This window comes from Melanotaenia boesemani, chromosome 10 (assembly GCF_017639745.1).
Source record: "Melanotaenia boesemani isolate fMelBoe1 chromosome 10, fMelBoe1.pri, whole genome shotgun sequence".
NCBI lineage: Eukaryota > Metazoa > Chordata > Actinopteri > Atheriniformes > Melanotaeniidae > Melanotaenia > Melanotaenia boesemani.
In genome coordinates this window covers 12,659,451-12,682,665 of record NC_055691.1, presented here as the reverse complement: position 1 = coordinate 12,682,665, position 23,215 = coordinate 12,659,451, and the positions used below count along the sequence as shown (strand labels likewise).

General features: G+C 46.3%; 1 protein-coding gene across 1 annotated transcript; it reads left to right on the top strand.

Annotated features, from left to right (window-relative positions):
* The first annotated feature begins 102 nt into the window (after positions 1–102).
* LOC121646946 (cytochrome P450 2F2-like) lies at positions 103–23,012 on the top strand. Its single transcript, XM_041996087.1, has 11 exons — positions 103–357; positions 3,166–3,328; positions 3,675–3,827; positions 8,587–8,747; positions 9,054–9,122; positions 10,008–10,112; positions 10,407–10,545; positions 10,774–10,859; positions 11,119–11,220; positions 11,339–11,480; positions 22,464–23,012. Exons 1-11 carry the CDS (start codon positions 196–198, stop codon positions 22,673–22,675), a joined length of 1,494 nt encoding a protein of 497 aa, XP_041852021.1. The 5' UTR covers positions 103–195; the 3' UTR covers positions 22,676–23,012.
* Positions 23,013–23,215: the final 203 nt, after the last annotated feature.

The following is a 23,215-nucleotide window of genomic DNA, read 5'->3' as shown; positions in this document are numbered from 1 at the left end:
AAACCATCAGTTTGCCACTGAGACTTGGATCAGTCTTATCAGAGAGAACTGTCTGACTTGACTTTCTGGGATGGTGCAGCTCTCCTTCAGTCCAGAGAAAACAGCTGCACAGCTAAAGAAGGCGGGGCTAATAGCTGAACCATATTACTGAAGTCCCTCAGCTGGAGAAAGCACTTCTGGACAAAACATACCACCATGTTTGTCACACTACTTCTGTTATGGCTCTGTATTTGCTTCATCATCCTCCAATTAAAGTCTCGGAGGCCCAAGAACTTCCCACCGGGACCCCCCGTCCTACCCATACTGGGGAACCTGTTGCACCTGAACCTGGAGAACCCTTTAAAGGACTTTGAGAGGGTAAGAACTGCTTCAACAATTCATTAAAGATGTTGCATCACCAGTCGTGGTTTATAAATGCTTCTGTAAACAGCTTTGTTTTCATTTAAAGGAAGTTATAAGTTCCTCTGATGTCACCATGAAAGATACTTGTAAATAAAACGCTTTAGTGAAAGCAGTAGAAATATTTCCACTGCATTATTCGGCTGTGCTGTTGACTCTGGATGTGATTGGATCGCATGTCAGTATAAAGCTGACTGCTCACTGTGAACACGTCCAACCAGGGCTGGAGGTCACGAACCGTGTTGCCAGATCTTGTGAGATAAACAAGCGACCAGCTCGATGAAAACAAGCCCAAAAGAAGCAACTTAGAAAATAAAATAAAAAATATAAATATACTATAAACTGATTACAAATGCAGTAAAACTTTGAATACCTTGAAGTTTTAAACTCTAATTAAAATAAGACACAGAATCCATCTCAAAAAGACCTAATATAAAACCTAAGACAAATAAAATCTGTTTCCGGTCCTCGTCCTCATGAGACAGTGAAACCAATCTTAAAACTGATAAGCCTCATAAATAAGAGGTTTATTTTTGTACCAGCATGCTGCATGATCCCTCACACTTCAGCAGAACGCCTCCCCTCCCAAGGTTGGAACCAGTGCTCCCTTTTTCCTCACTCATGTTTATTTTTCCACATTTTCTTACTTTGTCTCAAACATTGTCGCTCTGTCAGGTGGAGGTGAATTAGTGTGCGGGAACACCAGCTCGGTGGGCATGGTAACCAAAGAAACAGGGTTGTTGACAGGTCCTGAAAAAAGAACAAACTCTTCATGGGTCCTGTTCTGCGAGGTTATTGCTTTATCAGCATGGCTTCTTTAAGAAGCAGGACAAGCCCAAATAAGCAAATACACTTATAAAAACAAGCCCAATATCCCACCCCTGATGAGCCCAAAGGTGCTGAAAACAACAAGACTTGGCAACACTGATCATGAATAGAAGACTTTTCACACCACCACTGATAAGTAAATGTTTCAGCACAGGGCTGCACTAAAAGTTCAACCTGCGCCTGGAGGGGCTGTGGCATTTATTACTCAGACTTTGTTCCAACACATCTTATCTTAAACAGCAAACTTTCAAACAAAACTATGACTTGCAGTACAAAAACACCCTCCTCCTGTTGCTCCGCCTCTCTCACCATAAACACTCGTCCTCGAACTCACGACGCAGTTCTGAAAACACTGATTTCTAATTTCCAGCCTGGATAAGATTATGTCTACAATGAGTTTCACTGTCATGATTGTTAAAGACCTTCACATTACATCTTACCACAACATAATGCTTAAAATAATATCGACCCTTGTGGGTCACTTCTGGTTGCCACCCTTTTGGGTCCTTAGAGGACAAAAAAGTCCTCTCCAGAAAACTGCTATAAAAACATTATTAATATTCTTTTCCACTTTTTTTTTTGCACAAATCCCTCAATAAAAGTCACTTCTTATCAAAAATATAAAATGTAATTGTTCCAATCAGTCTAATCCTTTAGTTACATGTCACTGTTTTTATGTAAAAAAAACCCCATAAAAACGTGTTAAATTACATAAAATACATAAAATCCCCCCACCCCGACAACAAATTTTATATTTCTTTCATAAACACAGGGACATTGGCAGATTTACAGATAAGTTGGCATTTATGGAGTTAAAATAACTTAATTATTACATTTGGTACTTTTGATTAGAAGTGATATTAATTAATATTTTGTCCCCTAATGATCTAAAATGTAAGTAAGTTTCTCCCCCAGTTTCCTGTTAATCTTGAAAAATTTTTTAACCTGGAGTCGTGAAGTTCTTCAGCAGAAACAGTATCTTACAAAAAAAATGATCCCCTTTGGGTTAAAACTATCAACATGGGGAAAAAGAGCTGAAAGGACAAAAAATCCCTGGTGACCTAGAAATTTTTAGATAAATGAGCTGCTGTCTGTTTGGGTTTGGGTCTTGTTTATATGTTCTGTCCTTCATCTTTAAACTTCAAACTTCTGTTTGACAAAGGTGATCAATACTATGTATATTGCATCACTGCATTTGTTACTCTGGCAAAGGCTTTTGACTCTGTGGACCACGATGTCCTAATCAGGCTCAGAGACACAGGACTCTGAGAGCTGTCTGGCTTGGTTCCAGAGTTACTGCTGCGGCTGCCATCAGCGAGGGTGGACAAACTTCTTTCAGCCCCTCTATCTTATGGCGTTGCTGCAGTGCTTTTTACTGTATTTAACTTTATAATTTATGATTTAATTCTGTTCTGATGGACACATTTTATGTTGATAAATCATTCTAGTTTGCATTTGGTTCACAGGTTACAGCATGCTTTATATGACCTATTAACCTGTTATTATGATAAATAGATCCTTTTAAAATTCTTGATTAAACAAACAGCAACAAACAATTCTATTATTTCTCTAGAGCATTGAGGACTGACGCTCCTAATCCTGGTCTAGTCTTCAGATTATGATGGCCAGCCTTAACCAATGGGACAGTTGTGGTCCCCACAGAAGCTGCTTCAGAAGGAGTCAAAGAACGTAAAAGAGTCTGAGGTTTTTATTTGGCTTTCAAAGCAGATACCAATTTAATGGGCATCTGAAGAAACAAACCCAATCCACAGAGACACATAAATATACTGATAAAGTCCTGGCACCAGCCACTCCACAACGTCCAGTCTTCTGGCGGAAGGAGGACATCCTCAAGGAAACGATGTTCAGGTTCTTCAAACATCTGAAAGTGTATAATATATATTTCTAATTGTGATATTTTGTCTCGTTCTCTGCCAGCTGCACAAGTCATATGGAAACGTCTACAGTCTGTTCATCGGCCCCAACCCAGCTGTAGTCATCAACGGGCTGAAGGCCATGAAGGAGGCCATTGTGATCAAGGCCTCCGATTTTTCAGGACGACCTCATGACTCATTTGTTAGCAATGTCACTCAGAGAAAAGGTAGACACTACAAAAACTAACAATTTTTTCATAGAACTTATTTTATTAGAGATAAAAGATAATACATTATTAAATAATACATGAATAAATTAATAATACATGTTATGTACGTGCCAGTATGTTTAGAGGTGGGCGATCAGGTGACTTGCAGGTGACAGCTGTATTAGTAAAGATATTGTCAAATGAGAACCATATCTAAGACTGATGTCCTGAACACTTACTGTCTCCGTTACCGTTACGATGGGTAAACACATGTCATTCACCCTCCAGCCTCTAATGTTAGAGAAATTTTTGGAAATAGCTGAAACTTCTGAAAGTTTTTATTTTTGTATTGATACACTTGTAGGAGTGATCCTGGCCGACTATGGCTCCGTTTGGAGGGACCATCGTCGCTTTGCTCTGATGACTTTAAGGAACTTCGGTCTCGGGAAAAAGTCCATGGAGGACAGGATCCATGATGAGGTTCAATATACCATTAAAACACTGGAAACCAGCATCGGTATGTCACCTGTGGGCCTGTATGTCTGTATGTCTGTTATGTTCTCTTGTAATTACCTACAATACTGTCATACTTTAGTCTCTACGGAAGCGTGGAGCTGTCACCCAAATTAAAAAAAAATCGGACCTTATCACGTTATAACGTGATACTTTATTGTAATAACGTGAAACGTATCATGTTATAACGTGATACTTTATTGTAATAACGTGAAACGTATCACGTTATAACGTGATAAGTTTATTGTAATAACGTGAAACGTATCAGAGATTAGATTAGATTAGATTAGACTTTATTATCTCACAGTGGAGAAATTCACTTGTTACAGCAGCTCTTGTTATAGAATAAAGTGCAGAAAGACATGCATCACAGCAAGAAGGTGCAATATAAATTATTTACAAGAAAAAGTCTAAGAAAAGCAAAAATATGTACCATTATAAATATAAAAGATATATATATACTATATATATATATAGAATATAACAACAACTTCACAGACTATATACATATTTACATGGTGATGGTGGGATATGAAGAATATGATGACATTGATAATGGGGGGTATTGCACAGTAAAATATAAATAAATATTACACAGTATTATGACTATACAGATAAGTTGTACAGTCTGACAGCAGTGGGAATGAAGGACCTGCGGTAGCTCCTTCCTACACTGAGGGTATCTCAGTCTGCTGCTGAAGGAGCTGCTCAGCCCCTCCACAGTCTGGTGCAGCGGGTGAGAGGTGTTGTCCATGATGGATGTGAGCTTGGCCAACATCCTCCTCTCACCCACCTCCTCCACAGAGTCCAGCGGGCAGCCCAGGACAGAGCTGGCCCTCCTGACCAGCTTGTTCAGTCTCTTCCTGTCCCGGTCAGTGCTGCTCGCTCCCCAGCAGACAACGGCGTAGAGGACAGCAGAGGCTACCACAGAGTCATAAAATGTCCTTAGCAGAGGCCTGCATACTCCAAAGGACCTCAGTCTCCCCAGGAGGTGGAGGCGACTCTGGCCCTTCTTCTACAGGGCGTCTGTGTGGTGTGACCAGTCCAGTTTACTGTTGAGGTGAACACCCAGGTACTTGAAACTGTCCACCCGGTCAATGTCCTTCCCCTGGATGTTCACCGGTGTGTGGGGTAGTGTCCTTCTCCGGAAGTCAATCACCATCTCCATGGTCTTACTGGTGTTTAAGCACAGGTGGTTGCGCTCACACCAGTCCACAAAGTCCATGATGACTGACCGGTACTCCAGCTCGTTCCCCTCAGACACACAGCCCACAATGGCTGAGTCGTCAGAGAACTTCTGGAGATGACAGCTGCTGGTGTTGTAGGTGAAGTCCGAGGTGTAGAGGGTGAAGAGGAACGGTGAGAGCACTGTTCCCTGAGGGGCCCCTGTGCTGCAGACTACCACCTCAGACACACAGTTCTGCAGACGCACGTACTGTGGCCGGTTGGTGAGGTAGTCGATGGTCCACGCAGCTAACTTTCCATCCACTCCAGCTCCTTCCAGCTTCCCCCGCAGCAGCGCCGGCTGGATGGTGTTGAACGCACTGGAGAAGTCAAAAAACATGACTCTCACGACGCTCCCAGCGGTCTCCAGGTGAGCCAGCGCCCTGTGCAGTAGGTAGATGACAGCATCATCCACCCCGATGTTTGGCCTGTAGGTAAACTGCAGCGGGTCCATCGTGGTGCACACCACGGAGCGGAGGTGACCGAGGATGAGCCTCTCCATGGTCTTCATCAGGTGGGAGGTCAAGGCGACGGGTCTGTAATGGTTCGGTTCCTTAGCGTGTGATATCTTAGGAACCGGAACCACACAGGAGGTCTTCCACAGGACAGGGACCTTCTCCAGGCTGAGGCTCAGGTTAAAGATGTACCTGAGCACCTCACAGAGCTGGTCTGCACAGGTCCTGAGCAGCCTGGGGCTGATGCCATCTGGTCCTGCAGCTTTCCTGTTCTTCAGCCGCCTCAGTTCTCTCCTCACCTGGGCCGATGTAAGGGAGAGGGGGGAGGTGGAGGGCAGTGGGGGGCTGGTGGTGGAGTCCATTGGTGTGGAGTGGAGATGGGGGGTAGGTGAAAGTGGAGGTGAAGATGAAGGTGGTCGGGGGAAGGGGATGGTAGACGCTGGACTGGGGATGTGTGAAGAGGAGGGAGGGGGGGCAGAGAGAGTGGGGTTAGAATCAAATCTGTTAAAAAACAGATTTAAATCATTGGCCCAGCGCTGGTCTCCATCAGCTGTCCCTCTGGCACCACTCTGTCCAAATCCAGAGATCTCCTTGAGCCCTCTCCACACGTCCCGCGTGTTATTCTGCTCCAGCCGCTCCTCCAGCTTCTTCCTGTAGCTGTCCTTGGCTCTCCTGATCTTGTACTGGAGTTCATGCTGAACTCTCCTCTGCTCCTCTCTGTCCCCTGAAATGAAAGCCCTCTTCTTCTGGTTCAGCAGGACTTTAAGCTCAGGGGTCACCCAGGGTTTGTTGTTGGAGAAACACCGCACCCTCCGGGTTGGCACAGTGTTCTCCACACAGAAGTTGATGTAGTCCGTGATGCAGTCGGTCAGGCCATCAATGTCCTCTCCATGAGAGCTGCAGAGTGTCTCCCAGTCTGTGGTTTGGAAACAGTCTCTCAGTCTCTCATTGGCCTCATCGGTCCACACTTTCACAGACTTCTGTGCCAGCTGTCTTCTCACCCTGGGTGTGTATTCAGGGAGCAGATGTACGAGGTTGTGATCAGAGCGTCCAAGCGGGGGGAGGGGGGCGGAGGTGTATGCTTCCTTCACATTAGCATACAGTAGGTCCAGCGTCTTGTTCTCCCTGGTGTGGCACTTCACGTACTGGACGAAAGTAGGGAGAGTGGCAGAGGGCGAGGTGTGATTGAAATCCCCGCTGATGAGCAGGAGGGACTGCGGGTGGCGAGTCTGCATCCGAGTCACTGCGCTGTGGAACAGCTCACAAGCAGCTGCTGCATCAGCCGAGGGAGGGATGTACACATTAAACAGTATAACGTGTGAAAACTCCCTCGGGAGGTAATACGGCCGCATGCCCACAGCGAGTAACTCAATGTCCCTGGTGCAGAGTTGTTCCTTTACACAGACGTGCGCCGGGTTGCACCATCTCTCGTTGACATACACCGCGAGTCCCCCGCCTTTCCTCTTACCACTCTCCGCCGCACTCCTATCCGCGCGCGAAAGTTTAAATCCATCCAGGGAAACCACAGAGTCCGGAATAAGTCTATTCAGCCACGTCTCCGTTAAACACATGAGGCTACATTCCCTGAACTCCCACTGTAGCCGGGTCAGCGCCGTGAGCTCGTCGGTCTTGTTGGAGAGGGAACGAACGTTTCCCATAATAACGGAGGGTAAATATGGCCTGTACCTCCGTTTCCTCTCCTGGAGCTTTCTTCCTGCTCTGCAGCCTCTTCTTTTCTCCGTATCTCCGTGGGAATCTCCGGCTTCTCCTCGTAGAGAAGAGCAGTGCCGCTCAGAGCTAACAGCTGGTCCCTGGTGTAAACAATGGAGCCGTGGCTGAAACCAAAGGTGTCCCCCGCTGAAGTTTGGAAAAGTGCCAAAAGAAGCAGAAATCCAAATAGAAAATCAATAAAAGTAGGCTTCCCATGTGCAGAATTGCACCTGGTACTGACTACTGTAAAGGAAAAAAGAAAACCACGTCTAAAAACCATAGAAAACGCTAAAAAAAGGAATAGAGGCAGCAGAGCTGCCGTAGCACGCAGCTGCTCGCACAGCGCCATGTTGAGGAAAAAAAGCTTTAAACTTATCACGTTGTAACGTGATAAGTTTAACTTTAAGAAACACGTAGGTCACCTGCCTGCGCACAGTGAGCCAGTGTCCTGCAGGTTTTCAGTGTGGTTTATTATTGCCAGAGAAATTCCTAATTTACTACATGGGATTAAGTTTTACTTCATTGGAGAGATTTGATGAAGCTTGGAGGACACTTGTTGACGTTGTACCCTTTAAGTAAACAGGACCACGTCTTTGTGTCGGCAACTTATTTCTCCCAGTCCCAGCGCTGCATAAAGCCTTTATAATTTTCATTTTTATTGTCGGGAGACAACATATTATTAACTGAAAGCAGAGCGCACACTCTATTGCCACTCAGACACATGCATGCACCGTCTCACTGCGTGCAGGCAGGTGACGCACCGTGTTGCTTATAACGGTCTTATGTGCAAGAATAAACCAGGTCTGCACCAGCCTCTTAACGACCCATTATTTGAGTCAGGTGTGCTGCAGTATGGACATACTGAAAACCTGCAGGACACTGGCTCAAGAGGTCCCAGGTTGGGGATGTCTGCTCTGTGGCAATTCAGACACAGGCAGGCACTGTCTCACTGTGCGCAGGCAGGTGACCTACGTGCTTCTCATAACTGTCCCACATTTCTGTACAACAATAAACCAGAGTAGAACAATTAATCATTGTCAAAAAGAACTGAAAAGTTTCTGCTTGATGAGTATATTTTCCATAAAATGTATTTTGCTCCAATATAGGTAGTAACAACATCTGCATACAGTACAGGCTATGTTCTTATAACAAACGTATCATGTTATAACGTAATACGTTTCATGTTATTACAATAAACTTATCACGTTATAACGTGATACGTTTCACGTTATTACAATAAAGTATCACGTTATAACGTGATACGTTTTACGTTTTTAGAATAAACATATCACGTTATAACGTGATAAGGTCCGATTTTTTTTTATTTGGGTGACAGCTCCACGCTTCCGTAAGTCTCTGTTTTATCTTTTCCAGGTAAAATTCTGAGTCCTCAGGTCATGTTCCATAATGCAGCCTCTAACATCATCTGCCAGGTTCTCTTTGGTAAACGCTACGAGTACGATGATGAGACCATCAAAACGATTGTTCAGTGCTTCATTGAGATTACGAAAATAGCCAACGGACCGTGGGCTATGGTGAGTCAAAGCACATCTCAAACATACCAGAGACAAATTGCATCAAGACGCTTTCTACAACAAATGTCACTGCCCTCTGCTGGCCATTAGAAACACTGCATGTTTTAGGCTCCTCTGCAATAGCTTCACTTTCAGTTTCCGAGGCTGTATCCAAGTGTTATATGTACTCTGGGGGCTAATTGTCTTTAAAAAGATTTAGTATTCCAGTATTTCAACCCTTTGGGAAGCCTAGCTGCAGTCTGTAGTTCATTCTCGTTTTTGCGTTTTAAATGATGCATTAAACTAATGATGCATCTTTCTTTACAGCTCTATGACTCTCTTCACATAATTCGTAACCTGCCTCTGCCATTCAGAAATGCCTTCAAGAATTATGAGGTAAATATATTTATCTATTCACCCATCCATCCTATCCAGTCACATTTTTTTCATTCCACTATCTGGGGCAGCAATCCAAGCTGAGATATCCAGAGCTCCCAAGCCAACTCCTACCACCAAGTCATGGGTCTGTATAGGTGAACTGCAGCCTAGGGTGTCCTGGTGCCAATACATATTATATATAGACACCCTGATACTTGAACATTGTGCTTGTCCAATAACAAACATTCTGTAGTTCGGGTCACGCGCCTCCACATCTCACTTTCATTGCTCACATGAGCACTGAAGTCCTCCAGCACGGGCACTTTCTAGTACCGCCTCTGTTGGGCTCAGAAAAGGATGGAAACTCTGAACTGCTGATTGGCTCATAGATACAAATGACAGTCAGGACTTGTCCAATGCACTTGAAGGCAGAGGGAGGCTACCCTCTCATCACCTGGGGCAAACTCTAACTCACAGGTGCTGAACCAGGGGGCAATAAGTATGCCCACACCCCCCTGGTGGCTCTCACCAAGGGCAACTCTAGACTGGATTAGAGTCCAGCCCATCTAATGGAGACTGGTTCTCGACCTCAAGCCATGCAATAAGATGAGCCAGACTACGTTAGAACGTCTTAACCTCACGCACCAGCTCAGGCTCCTTCTCCACTACAGAGGTGAATTTCCACATCCCTGAACTAGTCTCTGTAGCTGAGGGTCGGGCTGAAGGAGAACAGAATCCAAAGTTCTTGTTCCCCATATGAGGTCCTTTTGAACTGGGCTTCTGGTTTGCTTTTATATTGTTGTATTCAGCTTTGTTTCTCCAAAATGTAAATAACTGAACTTGTAAATTTAATCTTTAGTGTGTTTTTACATTTCCAGTTTTGTTTTTGTTTGTTGTCTCTAGACCTGCGAGAACATTGTGAAACATATGGTAAATGAGTTTAGGAAGACCAGAGTCCCTGGAGAGCCTCGACACTTTGTTGACTGCTACCTGGATGAACTGGAAAAGGTGCATCTGTGGAGAAAGAGTTTATTCTGCTGTATATGGGCTGTGTTGGAGATAAACTGAAATTCGAGATGGCTGGAGTTTGTTAAATGAATGAACTTTCATGAGTGTGGAGCTTATCACCTTTCTCGGTGTAAATGACTGTATTCTTGTCTGATTTGTTTTTGTCTTCCAAGAGTCATTCTTTTTCTCAGAAGCACAGATTAATTCAGTCATAAGCTTTTCACTCCCAGAGTTTGTATCCATGAAGTAGAATTGCTTTGTTATAATTTACTTTCATCACTGTTCTTATTTTAGGGAGGAGGTCAGGAAACTTTGTTTTCAGAGGAACAGCTTGTAGGGACCTGCCTGGATCTTTACATCGCTGGAACTGACACCACCTCCAACACCCTGCTGACGTCTTTCCTTTACCTGATGAACCACCCACACATACAAGGCATGTCTACACACCTACATGAGAAGCAATGACTATGGCAGAGTGACTGGTTTAAGTAAAAAAATGGTGTATTCTTCTCTATGCTAGCTTTTATTTCCACTTTTGGTTCAGTACATTGTTGATCTATCGTCTTCAGACCAAAAGTTGTTGTTTTCCCTGTAACTTTCTGCCATGAACTCTTATTTTATTGCTGTAAAGTTAAATCCATTAATATGTTTGTTCCCTCAGAGCGATGTCAACAGGAAATCGACCTGGTGTTGGAGGGAAAGGATCGTCCCAGCTTTGAGGACAGAAACAACATGCCATACATGCAGGTTCTGTAGACCATCACAGGTTTCTGCTTTCACTCCCAGTTATGTACCTTCCATGTTAGTGGCATGTCTGTGAGAGATACTGTATGACATGATAAAATCATAGCATAACTTTGGACTTTAACATCAGTCACAATTGCATTAAGTTTTTTGCATTGTTGTCAACATGTTTATTGATCTGAATTTCTCTTTCTGTCCCTCACTGTCTATTTTATCTTCCATTAGTTCTTACTCAGAGTAATGATAAACTATCTCCATCCAGGCTGTGATCCATGAAGTCCAGAGGATTTCCAACACTGTTCCTCTCAGCGTCTTTCACTGCACGACTAGAGACACCGAGCTGATGGGATACTCCATTCCCACGGTGAATGGGAAAAGAGCATAGAAATGGAGAGCCAACTTGATTAAATAAGATTTGGCATGAGAGGGACAGAAAGTGAGGAAAGTCCTTAATGGCTTATATTGGTTTGGTTTCTCTCCAGGGTACAATGATCATCCAGAACCTGGCCTCAGTGCTGATGGAGGAGGGACAGTGGAAGTTCCCTCATGAGTTCAACCCAGAAAACTTCCTGAATGAGAAGGGAGAGTTTGTCAAACCAGAGGCCTTCATGCCTTTCTCTGCAGGTACAATGGCAGAAGGTTAAAAATTAGTTAAGAAAATAAGTTTAAACCAGCTGATTAACACTCTAAGTGCCAAAGTACCTAAATTGCGACAAACACCAGGATATTATCTCCAGAGAGCCTGTAACTATTTTCCACCACTAGATGGCAGATGTGTGAATCTTTAATGTAACACAATTGGTAGGTGAGGGTGGGCTTTTATTCAAAGTTTAGGAGGAAATCACTTTTGAAAGACACCATACTTGTCGTATGATGAGTTATATTAAGCAAGATGTATGTGGCAGGCTGTCAGCCCCTCTCAGCCCTGCTTGTGTGTTTGTTACTGTTTCTAAGGATTGTCTAGCAGACCTCACTTCTGGTTTACGACCGGGAAGCTCTTCTTGGCCTTTGTGTGTCTGCTGACTTATCCCTGCATTTTGGACGTAAAGGCCATGATTCGGCCTCCTCTGTTATCTGGAATACCTCCTCAGCTCTACCAAGGTCCTGCCCCTCCCCACTGAAAGAAACTCTACAGGCGTCATGGTCGTGCCAGGCAGCTTGTAAAGTTTGAGGGACTGTTTGGCCCGTGCACCTGAGGTTTTTCTGGCAAATGGTGTATTTAGATCTAATTTCTTCATCTCGTGGTGCTCAGTGGATCCTGCTGACTCATAGCTGGTGCCTATGCGCCCCTGTCGTCCTCAGCTACGCCAGAGCAAAGCTAGGAGCAAAACCACTGAACTTATGGATGCTGAAGCAGCTTCTACCTGTCTCTACTGCTCGCAATCCATTTAGTTCTCAAGCTTTGAACTTAGCCTTTTTCACTTGGGTCACACTCCACCACTGCTCTGTGAAGTGCTTTATCCTCCTCCAAAGTACAATAAGGATTTCTTAAGTGACTTCACAGATTTTCTGGCTGAATTTATGCCAAAGTATGACTAAATTTTAATTGTTGGGGGTTTCAATATACACATTTGCTGTCTTGGGAAGCCTCTGGTAAAAGACTTTTTAGACTTGGCGGACTGTTTTCTTTTATCATTTTGAGGTCATTAACCTCACGTTATTCAAGAAGTTGACTCAGTAAGAAACCCTCTGGCTCTCCATATGATGATATCCCTCCTTGAGTTTTTAAAGAGGTCTTTCCAACCTTCGGTCCTTTTATTCTCAGCATCCTTAATAACAGCTTATTTTCTAGTGTGGTACCTAAAAGCTTTAAACATGCAGTTGTTCATCCCTTGTTAAAGAAACCTGGCCTTGGTTCTTCTTTGTTGACCAACTTCAGGCCTGTTTCTAAAGTTCCCTTTCTTTGTAAAATCCTTGAAAAGGTTGTTTACAGTCAGGTGATGGCTTTCTTTAAGGAACACCATATCCTGGAGATATTCCAGTCTAGGTCGTTCCTTCTGCCTCTGGGTATAATTTTCAGGAAGCACAACATCTGTTTTCATTTGTATGCTGATGGTTGCCAGGTTTATTTTCCCCTAAGGCGTACAGGTGCTTGCTCTGTTCAACCTCCACTCACCTCTTGGAGGTTAGGAACTGGAGGGCTCTGAACTTTTTGAATTTCAATGAAAAGAAGACTAAAGTAATTTTCTTTAGGCCCAGCAGAACTTGCAGGACACCCAGTGTGATCTTTCTTTGCTTGTTCCTGCTGAAAAGCCTGTTATCACAGATTTAGGTGTGAAAATAGATGCAGATCTAAAACTGGACAAACATGTAAATGCAATCATTAAATTCTGCTTTTTCCACCCAAGCGTCTGTCTAAAATAAAACCAGTTGTTTCCAAGTGTAATCTGGAAACGGTAATCCATGCTTTTACCACATCCCGTTTGGATTACTAGAACTCCCTTGAGGCAGGAGTTAGCCAGGCCTTCGTAGCCAGACTGCAAGTCGTTCAGAACGCAGCGGTTTTTAACAGGTACATGTCAGGGGGCTGACAGGTTTGGACTCAGAAGCTGACTCAGAATCCCAGGGATGGGTTACAAACATTTATTGGTGTACAATGGATAGAATGTGCAATCCTGGTCTTCTAAGGTCTGGCTTCAGCAGCGTGAGGTCCAGCAGGTGAGGGAGGATTGTCTCAGGATCTGAGCCGAGGGAATCCCGGGGGGAATCTGCTGCGTGGAGTGGGAGAAGCTGCTGAGCAAAAAGAGGTTAGAAGCTGGATAATGTCCCACAGGTCGGACTGCCGACCAGGATGACAGCGTGGGTCAGAGAATCCTCGTGGGGGGGTGAGGGAGATAGTCCATGATCCGTTATCTAAATCCAATAATAAATTCCAGAGGTCCGAGAGCCAGGAGATCCAAACAAAGACTAGCAGAGTACCAGACAGGGGGCAGGCAGAGGCAGAATCCAAATCCAGGCGACCGGGTCAACAACAGACAGGCAGACAGGCAGAGAAATCAGGGCTGGAAACGTACAGGGATAAACCAAGACGATCTGGCGACTAAGGGATGAAACTGGCAGGTATATAAAGCGCTCAGCGCAGGTGGAGCGCATCAGCAATCAAGCCAGAGTGCGGGAAAGATGCCTTCAGGGTAGCTGGGAAAACCGGGCTCTGTACCACAGAGCATGACAGTACCCCCCACACAAGGGGCGGCTCAAGACGACCCACCAGGCTGACCAGGGAAGCGCCGATGGAAGCGGGCCCGGAGCGTAGGATCCACCACGAAGCGAGCAGGAATCCAGGACCTCTCCTCAATGCCATAACCAGCCCAATCCACAAGGTACTGGAGCGAGCGGCCCGAGCAGCAGGAGCGCAGAATGCGGCGCACAGTGTAAACAGGACCCCCACCCACGACCCGGGCGGGCGGCGGGGGTCTGGAGGCAGGCACCAACGGACAGGAAACGACAGGCTTGACCCGGGAAACATGGAATGTAGGATGAACCCTCATGGTCCGCGGAAGATGAAGGCACACGGCCGCCGGGTTGACCACCTTGGCGATTGGAAACAGCCCCACGAACCTGGGGGCCAGCTTCCGACATTCCAGGTGTAGCGGAAGATCCTTGGTGGCCAGCCAAACCCCTTGACCCTCCCGGTAGGACGGGGCAGCCCGGCGCAGGCGGTTGGCCGCCGTCTGGTAGCTCTGAGACTTCTCCAGAAGCGCAGCGCGAGCACGCCGCCAGAGCCGGTGACAGCGGCGGACCGCCGCATGCGCCGAAGGAACCCGGACCTCTCCTTCCTGAGGGGAGAAAAGCGGAGGTTGAAATCCATTTACCACTTGGAAAGGCGACAGCCCTGTGGCCGAGGAGGGCAAAGAGTTGTGTGCATACTCCACCCAGGACAGGTTGCGGGACCAGGTAGAGGGGTTTTCGGAGCACAGACAGCGGAGACAGGTTTCCAGTGTTTGATTCACCCTCTCTGACTGACCATCAGACTGGGGATGAAAACCAGAAGAGAGACTGACCTGGATCCCCAGCAGACGGCAGAATTCGGCCCAGAACTTCGAGACGAACTGGGGACCCCGGTCAGACACAACATCCACCGGGATGCCATGCAGATGGAAAACATGGTCAGTCAGGAGATCCGCTGTCTGCTTAGCTGTGGGCAGCTTAGGGAGGGCAATGAAGTGGGCCATCTTGGAGAACCGGTCGATTATAGTCAGGATTACAGTCATGCCATTGGATGGAGGAAGGCCAGTAACGAAATCCATAACGATATGGGACCAGGGGCGATGAGGAATGGGCAGAGGGCGCAGAAGACCAGCAGGACGCAGTCGAGAGGATTTGGATTGGGCGCAGACAGGACAGCCAGCAACGAAGTCACGAACATCTTGTCGACAGAAAGGCCACCAAAACCTCTGGGACAGCAGGTGGTGCGTGCGTGTAGCTCCGGGATGACAGGCCAGGCGGGAAGAGTGGCAGAACACCAAGACCTTGGAGCGCAGACCAGGAGGCACAAATAACAAACCCGTTGGACATCCGTCCGGGATGGCTGCAGCAGCTTGAGCCCGACTGACCTCCTCCTCCAGCTGTAAGCGAGTGAATCCCAGACGAACACGGGCAGGGAGGATGTAATCCTCAACTTCGTCTGCCTCCTCCCCTGGGGAAACAGTCTGACGAGAGAGAGCATCAGGTTTAATGTTTTTATCTCCAGGACGGTAAGCGAGATTAAAGTCAAACCTGTTAAAGAACAGGGCCCAGCGGGCCTGCCGAGGTGAAAGCCTCTTGGCGGTTCGGAGGTATTCAAGGTTCTTGTGATCGGTCCACACGAGGAACGGTTCGGCAGCGCCCTCCAACCAGTGACGCCACTCCTGTAGTGCCAGCTTGACCGCCAACAGTTCCCGGTTTCCAACATCATAGTTACGCTCGGCCTGGGTCAGGGTCTTAGAATAGTATGCGCAGGGATGCATTCTAGAATCGTCTGGACTCCGCTGAGAGAGGACAGCTCCCACACCGGAGTCGGAGGCGTCAACTTCCACCACGAACTGGCAAGATGGATCAGGAGTGCGCAGAATGGGAGCTGTGGTAAATGCTTCTTTGAGTTGAGTGAAGGCTGCTTCGGCTTTCTTATTCAAGACGTAGGGATTCTTGACAGACGTCAGCTGATGAAGAGGGGAAGCTATGACACTGTAACCTTTAATAAATCTGCGATAGAAATTGGCAAACCCCAGAAACCTCTGGAGCTGCTTGCGATTGTTTGGTGTGGGCCACTCACGCACAGCGGAGACCTTGGAGGGATCCATCTCCACGCCTCCCGCCGAGATGATGCTTCCCAGGAACGAGACCGAAGGACGATGAAACTCACACTTTTCATAACTGATGCTGGAGGAGGCGTTGCAGGACAGTTCGGACGTGGAAGACGTGTTCCTCGAGGTTCCAGGAGAAGATGAGGATGTCATCTAAACAGACGAACACAAATTTATTAAGCATGTCACGTAACACATCATTGACTAAAGCCTGGAATACAGCGGGAGCGTTGGTTAAACCAAAAGGCATGACCAGGTACTCATAGTGACCGCTGGGTGTGTTAAATGCTGTTTGCCATTCGTCCCCCTCGCGGATGCGGACCAGATGGTATGCATTTCGTAGATCCAACTTAGTGAAAACGGATGCCTGCTGCAAAAGATCCAGGGCGGAAGACATGAGGGGCAGAGGGTAACGGTTCTTCACAGTAATCTCGTTGAGTCCCCGGTAATCAATGCACGGTCGTAGTGTGCCATCTTTTTTCTCCACAAAGAAAAACCCTGCACCGGCAGGAGAGGAGGAGGGACGAATGAGTTTGGCCGATAATGAGTCAGAGATGTACTGTTCCATGGCCTTCTTTTCAGGGGCAGATAGGGAATACAGACGGCCTCTGGGAGGGGTGGTGCCTGGCAGGAGATCAATGGCGCAGTCGTAAGGGCGGTGTGGAGGTAGAGAGGTGGCTCTGCTTTTATTGAACACTTCCTTTAGGTCGTGGTATTGGTCTGGTACCTGCGAAAGACAGGGATAGTTGGTCTCTGTGTCTTCACCAACGGAGCTAACAGGTGGAAATGATCGGAGGCAGGTGGTCAGACAGTTTGTGCTCCAGTTTATTATTCTGCCGTTCTGCCAGTCTATCTGGGGATTGTGAAGCTGTAACCAGGTGATGCCAAATATGACCGGAATCTGAGGAGAGTCAATGACCAAAAAACTGAGGTTCTCATAATGACATTTATCCATAACCACCGGCACTGGTTCAGTTCTCATAGTCACCTGGTGAAGAAGATGGTCGTCTAAGGCTCGGACCTGAACAGGGTTAGACAGAGGAGAAACACGGAGGCCCAGCTGCTCCGCCAGATTCCTATCAATGAATTCTGAGTCTGAACCGGAGTCAATAAAGACAGAGAGTTCATGTTCTTGTCCTGCTGCGGTCACCAGGATGTGGAAAATAGGTCGGGAGACGGATGGGTCGAGGAGCGTTCGGCTCAGCAGGGTTCTCCCGACCCCCACTGAGCCCCTCCTTTTACCGGACAGACGCGGACTATGTGACCTGACTGACCGCAGTAAAGGCAGAGTCTGTGGGTTAATCTCCGATCTCTTTCTGCTTGGGAAAGTTTGGACCGACCGAGCTGCATAGGTTCCGCTTCTGGGATAGAAGGTGGAGTGGGCCCTTTGACTAGAGGCGGTAGAGAAGCTCTGGGAAGGGCAGGAGGGTGGTTTGGGTCCCGGATCCCTCTCTCTCTCCTCCTGTCGCGGAGTCGTTGGTCGATGCGGATAGAGAGGTCGTTGAGGGCGTTGATATCTTTTGGCGGGTCTCTGGCTGCCAGCTTATCCTTAATGCGCTCAGAAAGACCGTTGTAGAACGCATCATAGAGGGCAGATGCGTTCCAAGAACTGTCGGCCGCCAGGGTCCGAAAATCTATGGCATAGTCTGTCACTGCCCGATTTGCCTGACTGAGGGAGAACAGGTTTCTGGATGCTTCCCTTTCGGGGCGAATGGGGTCAAAACCCCGGCGCAGCTCCTCCGAGAAGCTCAGAAAATTATTAATGACAGGGGAATTCCGTTCCCATTCCGCAGTTCCCCACAACCTGGCTCGTCCTGACAGTAGGGATAGGACAAAGGCCACCTTGGCTCTTTCTGTGGGAAATGATGAAGGTTGTAATTCGAACTGCAGAGAACATTGTGTCAAAAATGCCCAGCACTGACCTGGTTCTCCCGAATACCTCTCTGGCGGCGTCATGCGGGGCTCAAAGCCCGGAACAACTGTTGGGGTACTCACAGGTGGACGGGTTTCAACGGGGGCAGAAGGGGTCAGCTGGGAGATGCTTTTAGCCAGAGACTTGACCTGTACAATGAGTTCGTTTAAACCTGCCTCCTGTTGACAAATAGCACTTTCAACCTTGGTTCGCCAATCCCTGGGTTCTGAGGAGTCCATTGTTTGGCCAGATCGTTCTGTCAGGGGGCTGACAGGTTTGGACTCAGAAGATGACTCAGAATCCCAGGGATGGGTTACAAACATTTATTGGTGTACAATGGATAGAATGTGCAATCCCGGTCTTCTAAGGTCTGGCTTCAGCAGCGTGAGGTCCAGCGGGTGAGGGAGGATTGTCTAAGGATCTGAGCCGAGGGAATCCCGGGGGGAATCCGCTGAGTGGAGTGGGAGAAGCTGCTGAGCAAAAAGAGGTTAGAAGCTGGATAATGTCCCACAGGTTGGACTGCCGACCAGGATGACAGCGTGGGTCAGAGAATCCTCGTGGGGGGGTGAGGGAGATAGTCCGTGATCCGTTATCTAAATCCAATAATAAATTCCAGAGGTCCGAGAGCCAGGAGATCCAAACAAAGACTAGCAGAGTACCAGACAGGGGGCAGGCAGAGGCAGAATCCAAATCCAGGCGACCGGGTCAACAACAGACAGGCAGACAGGCAGAGAAATCAGGGCTGAAAACGTACAGGGATAAACCAAGACGATCTGGCGACTAAGGGATGAAACTGGCAGGTATATAAAGCGCTCAGCGCAGGTGGAGCGCATCAGCAATCAAGCCAGAGTGCGGGAAAGATGCCTTCAGGGTAGCTGGGAAAACCGGGCTCTGTACCACAGAGCATGACAGTACAAAGAAACGAGAGCACATTGCTCCAGTTCTAGCAACCCTTCACTGGCTTCCTGTGCACCTGCAAATTCATTTTAAAATTCTATTATTTGTTTTTTAAATCTCTGTATTCCCATGCCCCTTCTTATTTGTCTGACCTGCTGCAACCACATGTGCCTTCTTGCGCTCAGGTCAGTGGATCAGACTCTGTTAGTAGTTCCAAGGCATCAAAGGGAACTTAGAGGTGATGGTGCTTACTCTGTTTTAGGTCCTAAGCTATGGAATGAGCTTCCCCAGCACATCAGACAGGATCCCTCTTTTGCTGTTTTTAAATTTTTGTTTAAAAACACATCTTTATTCTTTGACCTTTAACCCAGAGTGAGGCTGGGACAGTCACTTTAGATATTTAATAGTGTTCTCTTTTGTTGTTTTTAGTTGTTTTTATTTGTTCTTTTTTATTTTCTGTTTTAAGAGTGTCCCTGCACCTGTTTCCTTTTTATAAATTTGTTTTTAATTTCGGTCTAGGGTTTTAATGTTTTTAATGTTCTATTTTATTATATTGCTATTTTATTGTACAGCACTTAGGTAAGCCACAATGCTGTTTTTAAGGTACTTGATAAATAAAGATGGTATCGTATCGTATCGTACAGAGTTGATGAAGAAGCTCATACTGGGTGATGAAGAGTGTACAACAGAGAAAGCAGCAACATATGGAAACACTTCCTCAGCTATCAGCATCTTTGATTCTGGAGGGAATATTTACCTCCCAAGGATGATGATTGGTCATCTAGCAACAGTGAAAGTGATGCTTCTGTTAGAAATCATGGTGCATCTGTCCATAATAAAAATGTACATGAAGCAGCATGTGTGATAGATGACAATTCTGTGGATTTACCTAACCTGTCAAGGTCCCGACCCGGGAACAGGAGCCAGAAGTGGAGGGGGAACCTCCCCACCCAGACCCCCTCTGAAACATGGACTTGAACAGATTAAGGAGGGTTCCATCCTAGGACCCCCTTGGGAGATAGCATGGACCTGGGCGCCGATGTGGGAGGCTGAAACACTGGGCAAATCAGCCTTAATGACTACCACCCCAATGCCCTCACCTCTGAGCTCATTAAGTGCATCAAGAGACTAGTCAGGGGGCACATCCTCCCTTCCCGAGTCTCTGGACCCACTACAGTTCGCCTACTGGCCAAACAGTAGACGCCATCTCCCAGGTACTGCACACCACCCTCACCCACCTGGACAAGTACACATGGGACTCTGTAAGGATGTTGTTCATTGACTTTAGTTCAGCTTTCGGCACTAGAGTCCCATCACGCTACACACCCAACTGCTCAGCCTGGGGCTAAACTCCACCCTGTGTGCCTGTATCCTGGACCTTCTGTCAAACAGAACTCAGGTGGTGCAGGTGGGCGGGCATACCTCCAGGCCCCGAACCCTTAACACCGGATCTCCACAGGACTGCGTCCTCAGCCCTCTGCTCTTCTCCTTGTACACCATGACTGTGTAGCCATGGACAGCTCCAACACCATAGTGAAGCTCATGGAAGACTCTGTGGCGGCCTTTGCATCAGCAACAATGATGAGTGGGCGGGTACAGGGAAGGTGGAGAAACTGGCAGAGTGGTGCCATGCTAACACCCTCCTGCTAAATGCAGACACAACTAAGGAGAAGATTAATTACTATGGGAGGAGATAGCAGAGGAACTACACCCCTCTGAGGATTAATAGGACTCTGGTGGAGAGGGGGTGCAGGTTCCAGTACCTGGGTGTGCACATCACTGAGGATCTATCCTGGACTCTGCACATAGGCAGCCAGGTGAAGAAGGCAAGGCAGCGACACCTGAGGAAGTTCAGAGTCTCTCTGAAGATCATGAAGATGTTCTACACTGGAGTGGTGGACAGAGTTCTGGTGTCACCACCCAGTGGTACGGGAATAGGACTGGTCAGGACCGGAGGGCCCTGCAGAGGGTGATGAGGTCAGCAGCGCGTACCATGGGTACCCTGCACATCATTGCACTGTGGCTTATTATATTTATTGTCTTTTTAGTTTATTACCGTGTTTTTGTTTTTTTTACTAGCAGTAAATGGGTGTGTACAGCCTCGGATGCATGAATGACTACATTTCACCACCATTTTGCATGTGACAATTAAACATTTCATATATAGCCTATGTGTGTGTGTGTGTGTGTGTGTGTGTGTGTGTATATATATATATATATATAGCACCTTCTTCAATGATCTGCCAGCTTTCCGCAGTCAGTTCCAACAAATGGGCATCAGCTACCTTTGTGACAGTTTTGACAGATAAACTGGCCTTACTGTCCACCTCTGTTCATGCAAACGCTCCATCATGTCCAGTGTTCCAGCGTCTTCTGCAGTACGGTATCAGTTTGGCTTCTGGAACAAGTTGTTGTAATTATTTTCTTTTTATAGCTGCAGTAGTGACAGTGCAGTGGCGAAAGTGAGAAAGCAGACCACTACAGGCAGCCACAACACGGCTAATAACATGCAGCCTAAGTTTGTCGCTGATGGCTGCAACGTGTGTGTGAAACAGCACACAGATTCCCATTCATCCACCACTTCTGTGTTTGGAGGTGTCATGTTTTATCCAGTGTCAAGCACTCATGTGCTAAGTTTACCTCCCAGACCCCACTCGTCGACAGACCTCAGGCTGGTGGTGATGTTCTCAGCAATGTGTCTCTCATCGGTGCTGTGAGTCTGGAAGCCGGAACCAGACATGTTCCATTCACTAATGATGCAATGGCAAGTTACTGTGACATAGAGCTCATCTGTTGTTATCTCAACCTTCTTAGCTTCCATGAGCTTCTCTTTCAGAGCAGCAGCCGCCTCAGTGTATTTTTTCTCCACAGGGCTAGTAATGGTCTTGCATGAAGGTATGGTGTATCTGGAATCCACAAATTCCATCAACTTTTAAAAGCCACCCCTTCGACCACAGAAAGAGGATGCATATTACCTGAAATCACTCAGCGTTTGCAGTCATGAGTGTTTAGCCACCACAAAGCCAGTCAGATCTGAATACTTCGGTCATTTTTCACTGTCTGTCCGACTGATGTTTTTGTTCTTGTAGTGCGGCACGTTTGTAACGGGTTAGTTAGTGAGTGGTTCTTATCGCACTGGTAGATCCATTGTAGGCAAGCTTCATTCCACACAATTTTCATTCCATTTTGTTATCTAGGTGACTGAAATACTGCCATAGTTCGCTTTGTTTTCTGTTGTTGCCACGGTTACCAACATTTGAGCCGTCTGTTACTTCTGGTGTGTTCAAATTCCGGCAGAAACAGTGACATAAATATTAATTCCACTCTGGGCGAATGATATATATATATATATATATATATATATATATATATATATATATAAAGTGTATTTTACTCCCATCATGACCTTAACATTTTCTCATTACCAGTATCCCTTAACATTACAAACCATTTTATTTTGAAATCTCTGGCACCTAAAGGGTTGTTTTTTTTTTTGTTTTTTTTTTCATGTCTCAGGTCCTCGGATGTGTCTGGGAGAGGGTCTGGCTCGTATGGAGCTCTTCCTCATCATGGTGACTCTGCTGAAGAAGTTTAAGTTCATCTGGCCTGAAGATGCTGGAGAACCAGACTTTACTCCAGTTTTTGGGATCACTATGTCTCCAAAACCTTATCCGATGAAGGTCCAGCTGAGATCAGAGCAGAGACCAATGGCCTTAGATGAAGATTAACATGATTGTAACAGTCAGAACCAAGTTAATATGTATAATATACAAGCTACTCTTAACAGTTGACAGACTTTCTGAATAAATATTTAAAATATTTGCTTCATGGAGATAAAACATTGCAACAGTAATATCAGCAGTTTATTCACCTGTTCCATCTTTGTGCATCTTTAGGTGAAAAAGGTAACATGTATATCAATCCATCTTAATGTAATAAAGTTGCTCATATTCACAATTTTTCTCAAAAACTGTGACCGAAAAACATCTCATTGATAGTACATGTCATGGTACAATTGTGAAATATTCTCAGACTGTTGCTCTTCTCAAATAACATTGTAATGTTATAGCCTCAGTAAACTGTGTGTGAACACTGAACTAGAATAAGTCAACAAGCTGCAGTACTTTAACATTTTAAAACTATTTACTTTCTTTATTAGTAGTTTCATAAATTTTGTTTGTTGTAAAGGAATTTTTCTTTTACAATAAATTGCCCTTTGTGACAGAATATAAGCCACTTGTATTTATTTCATTGTCATACTGGAATCC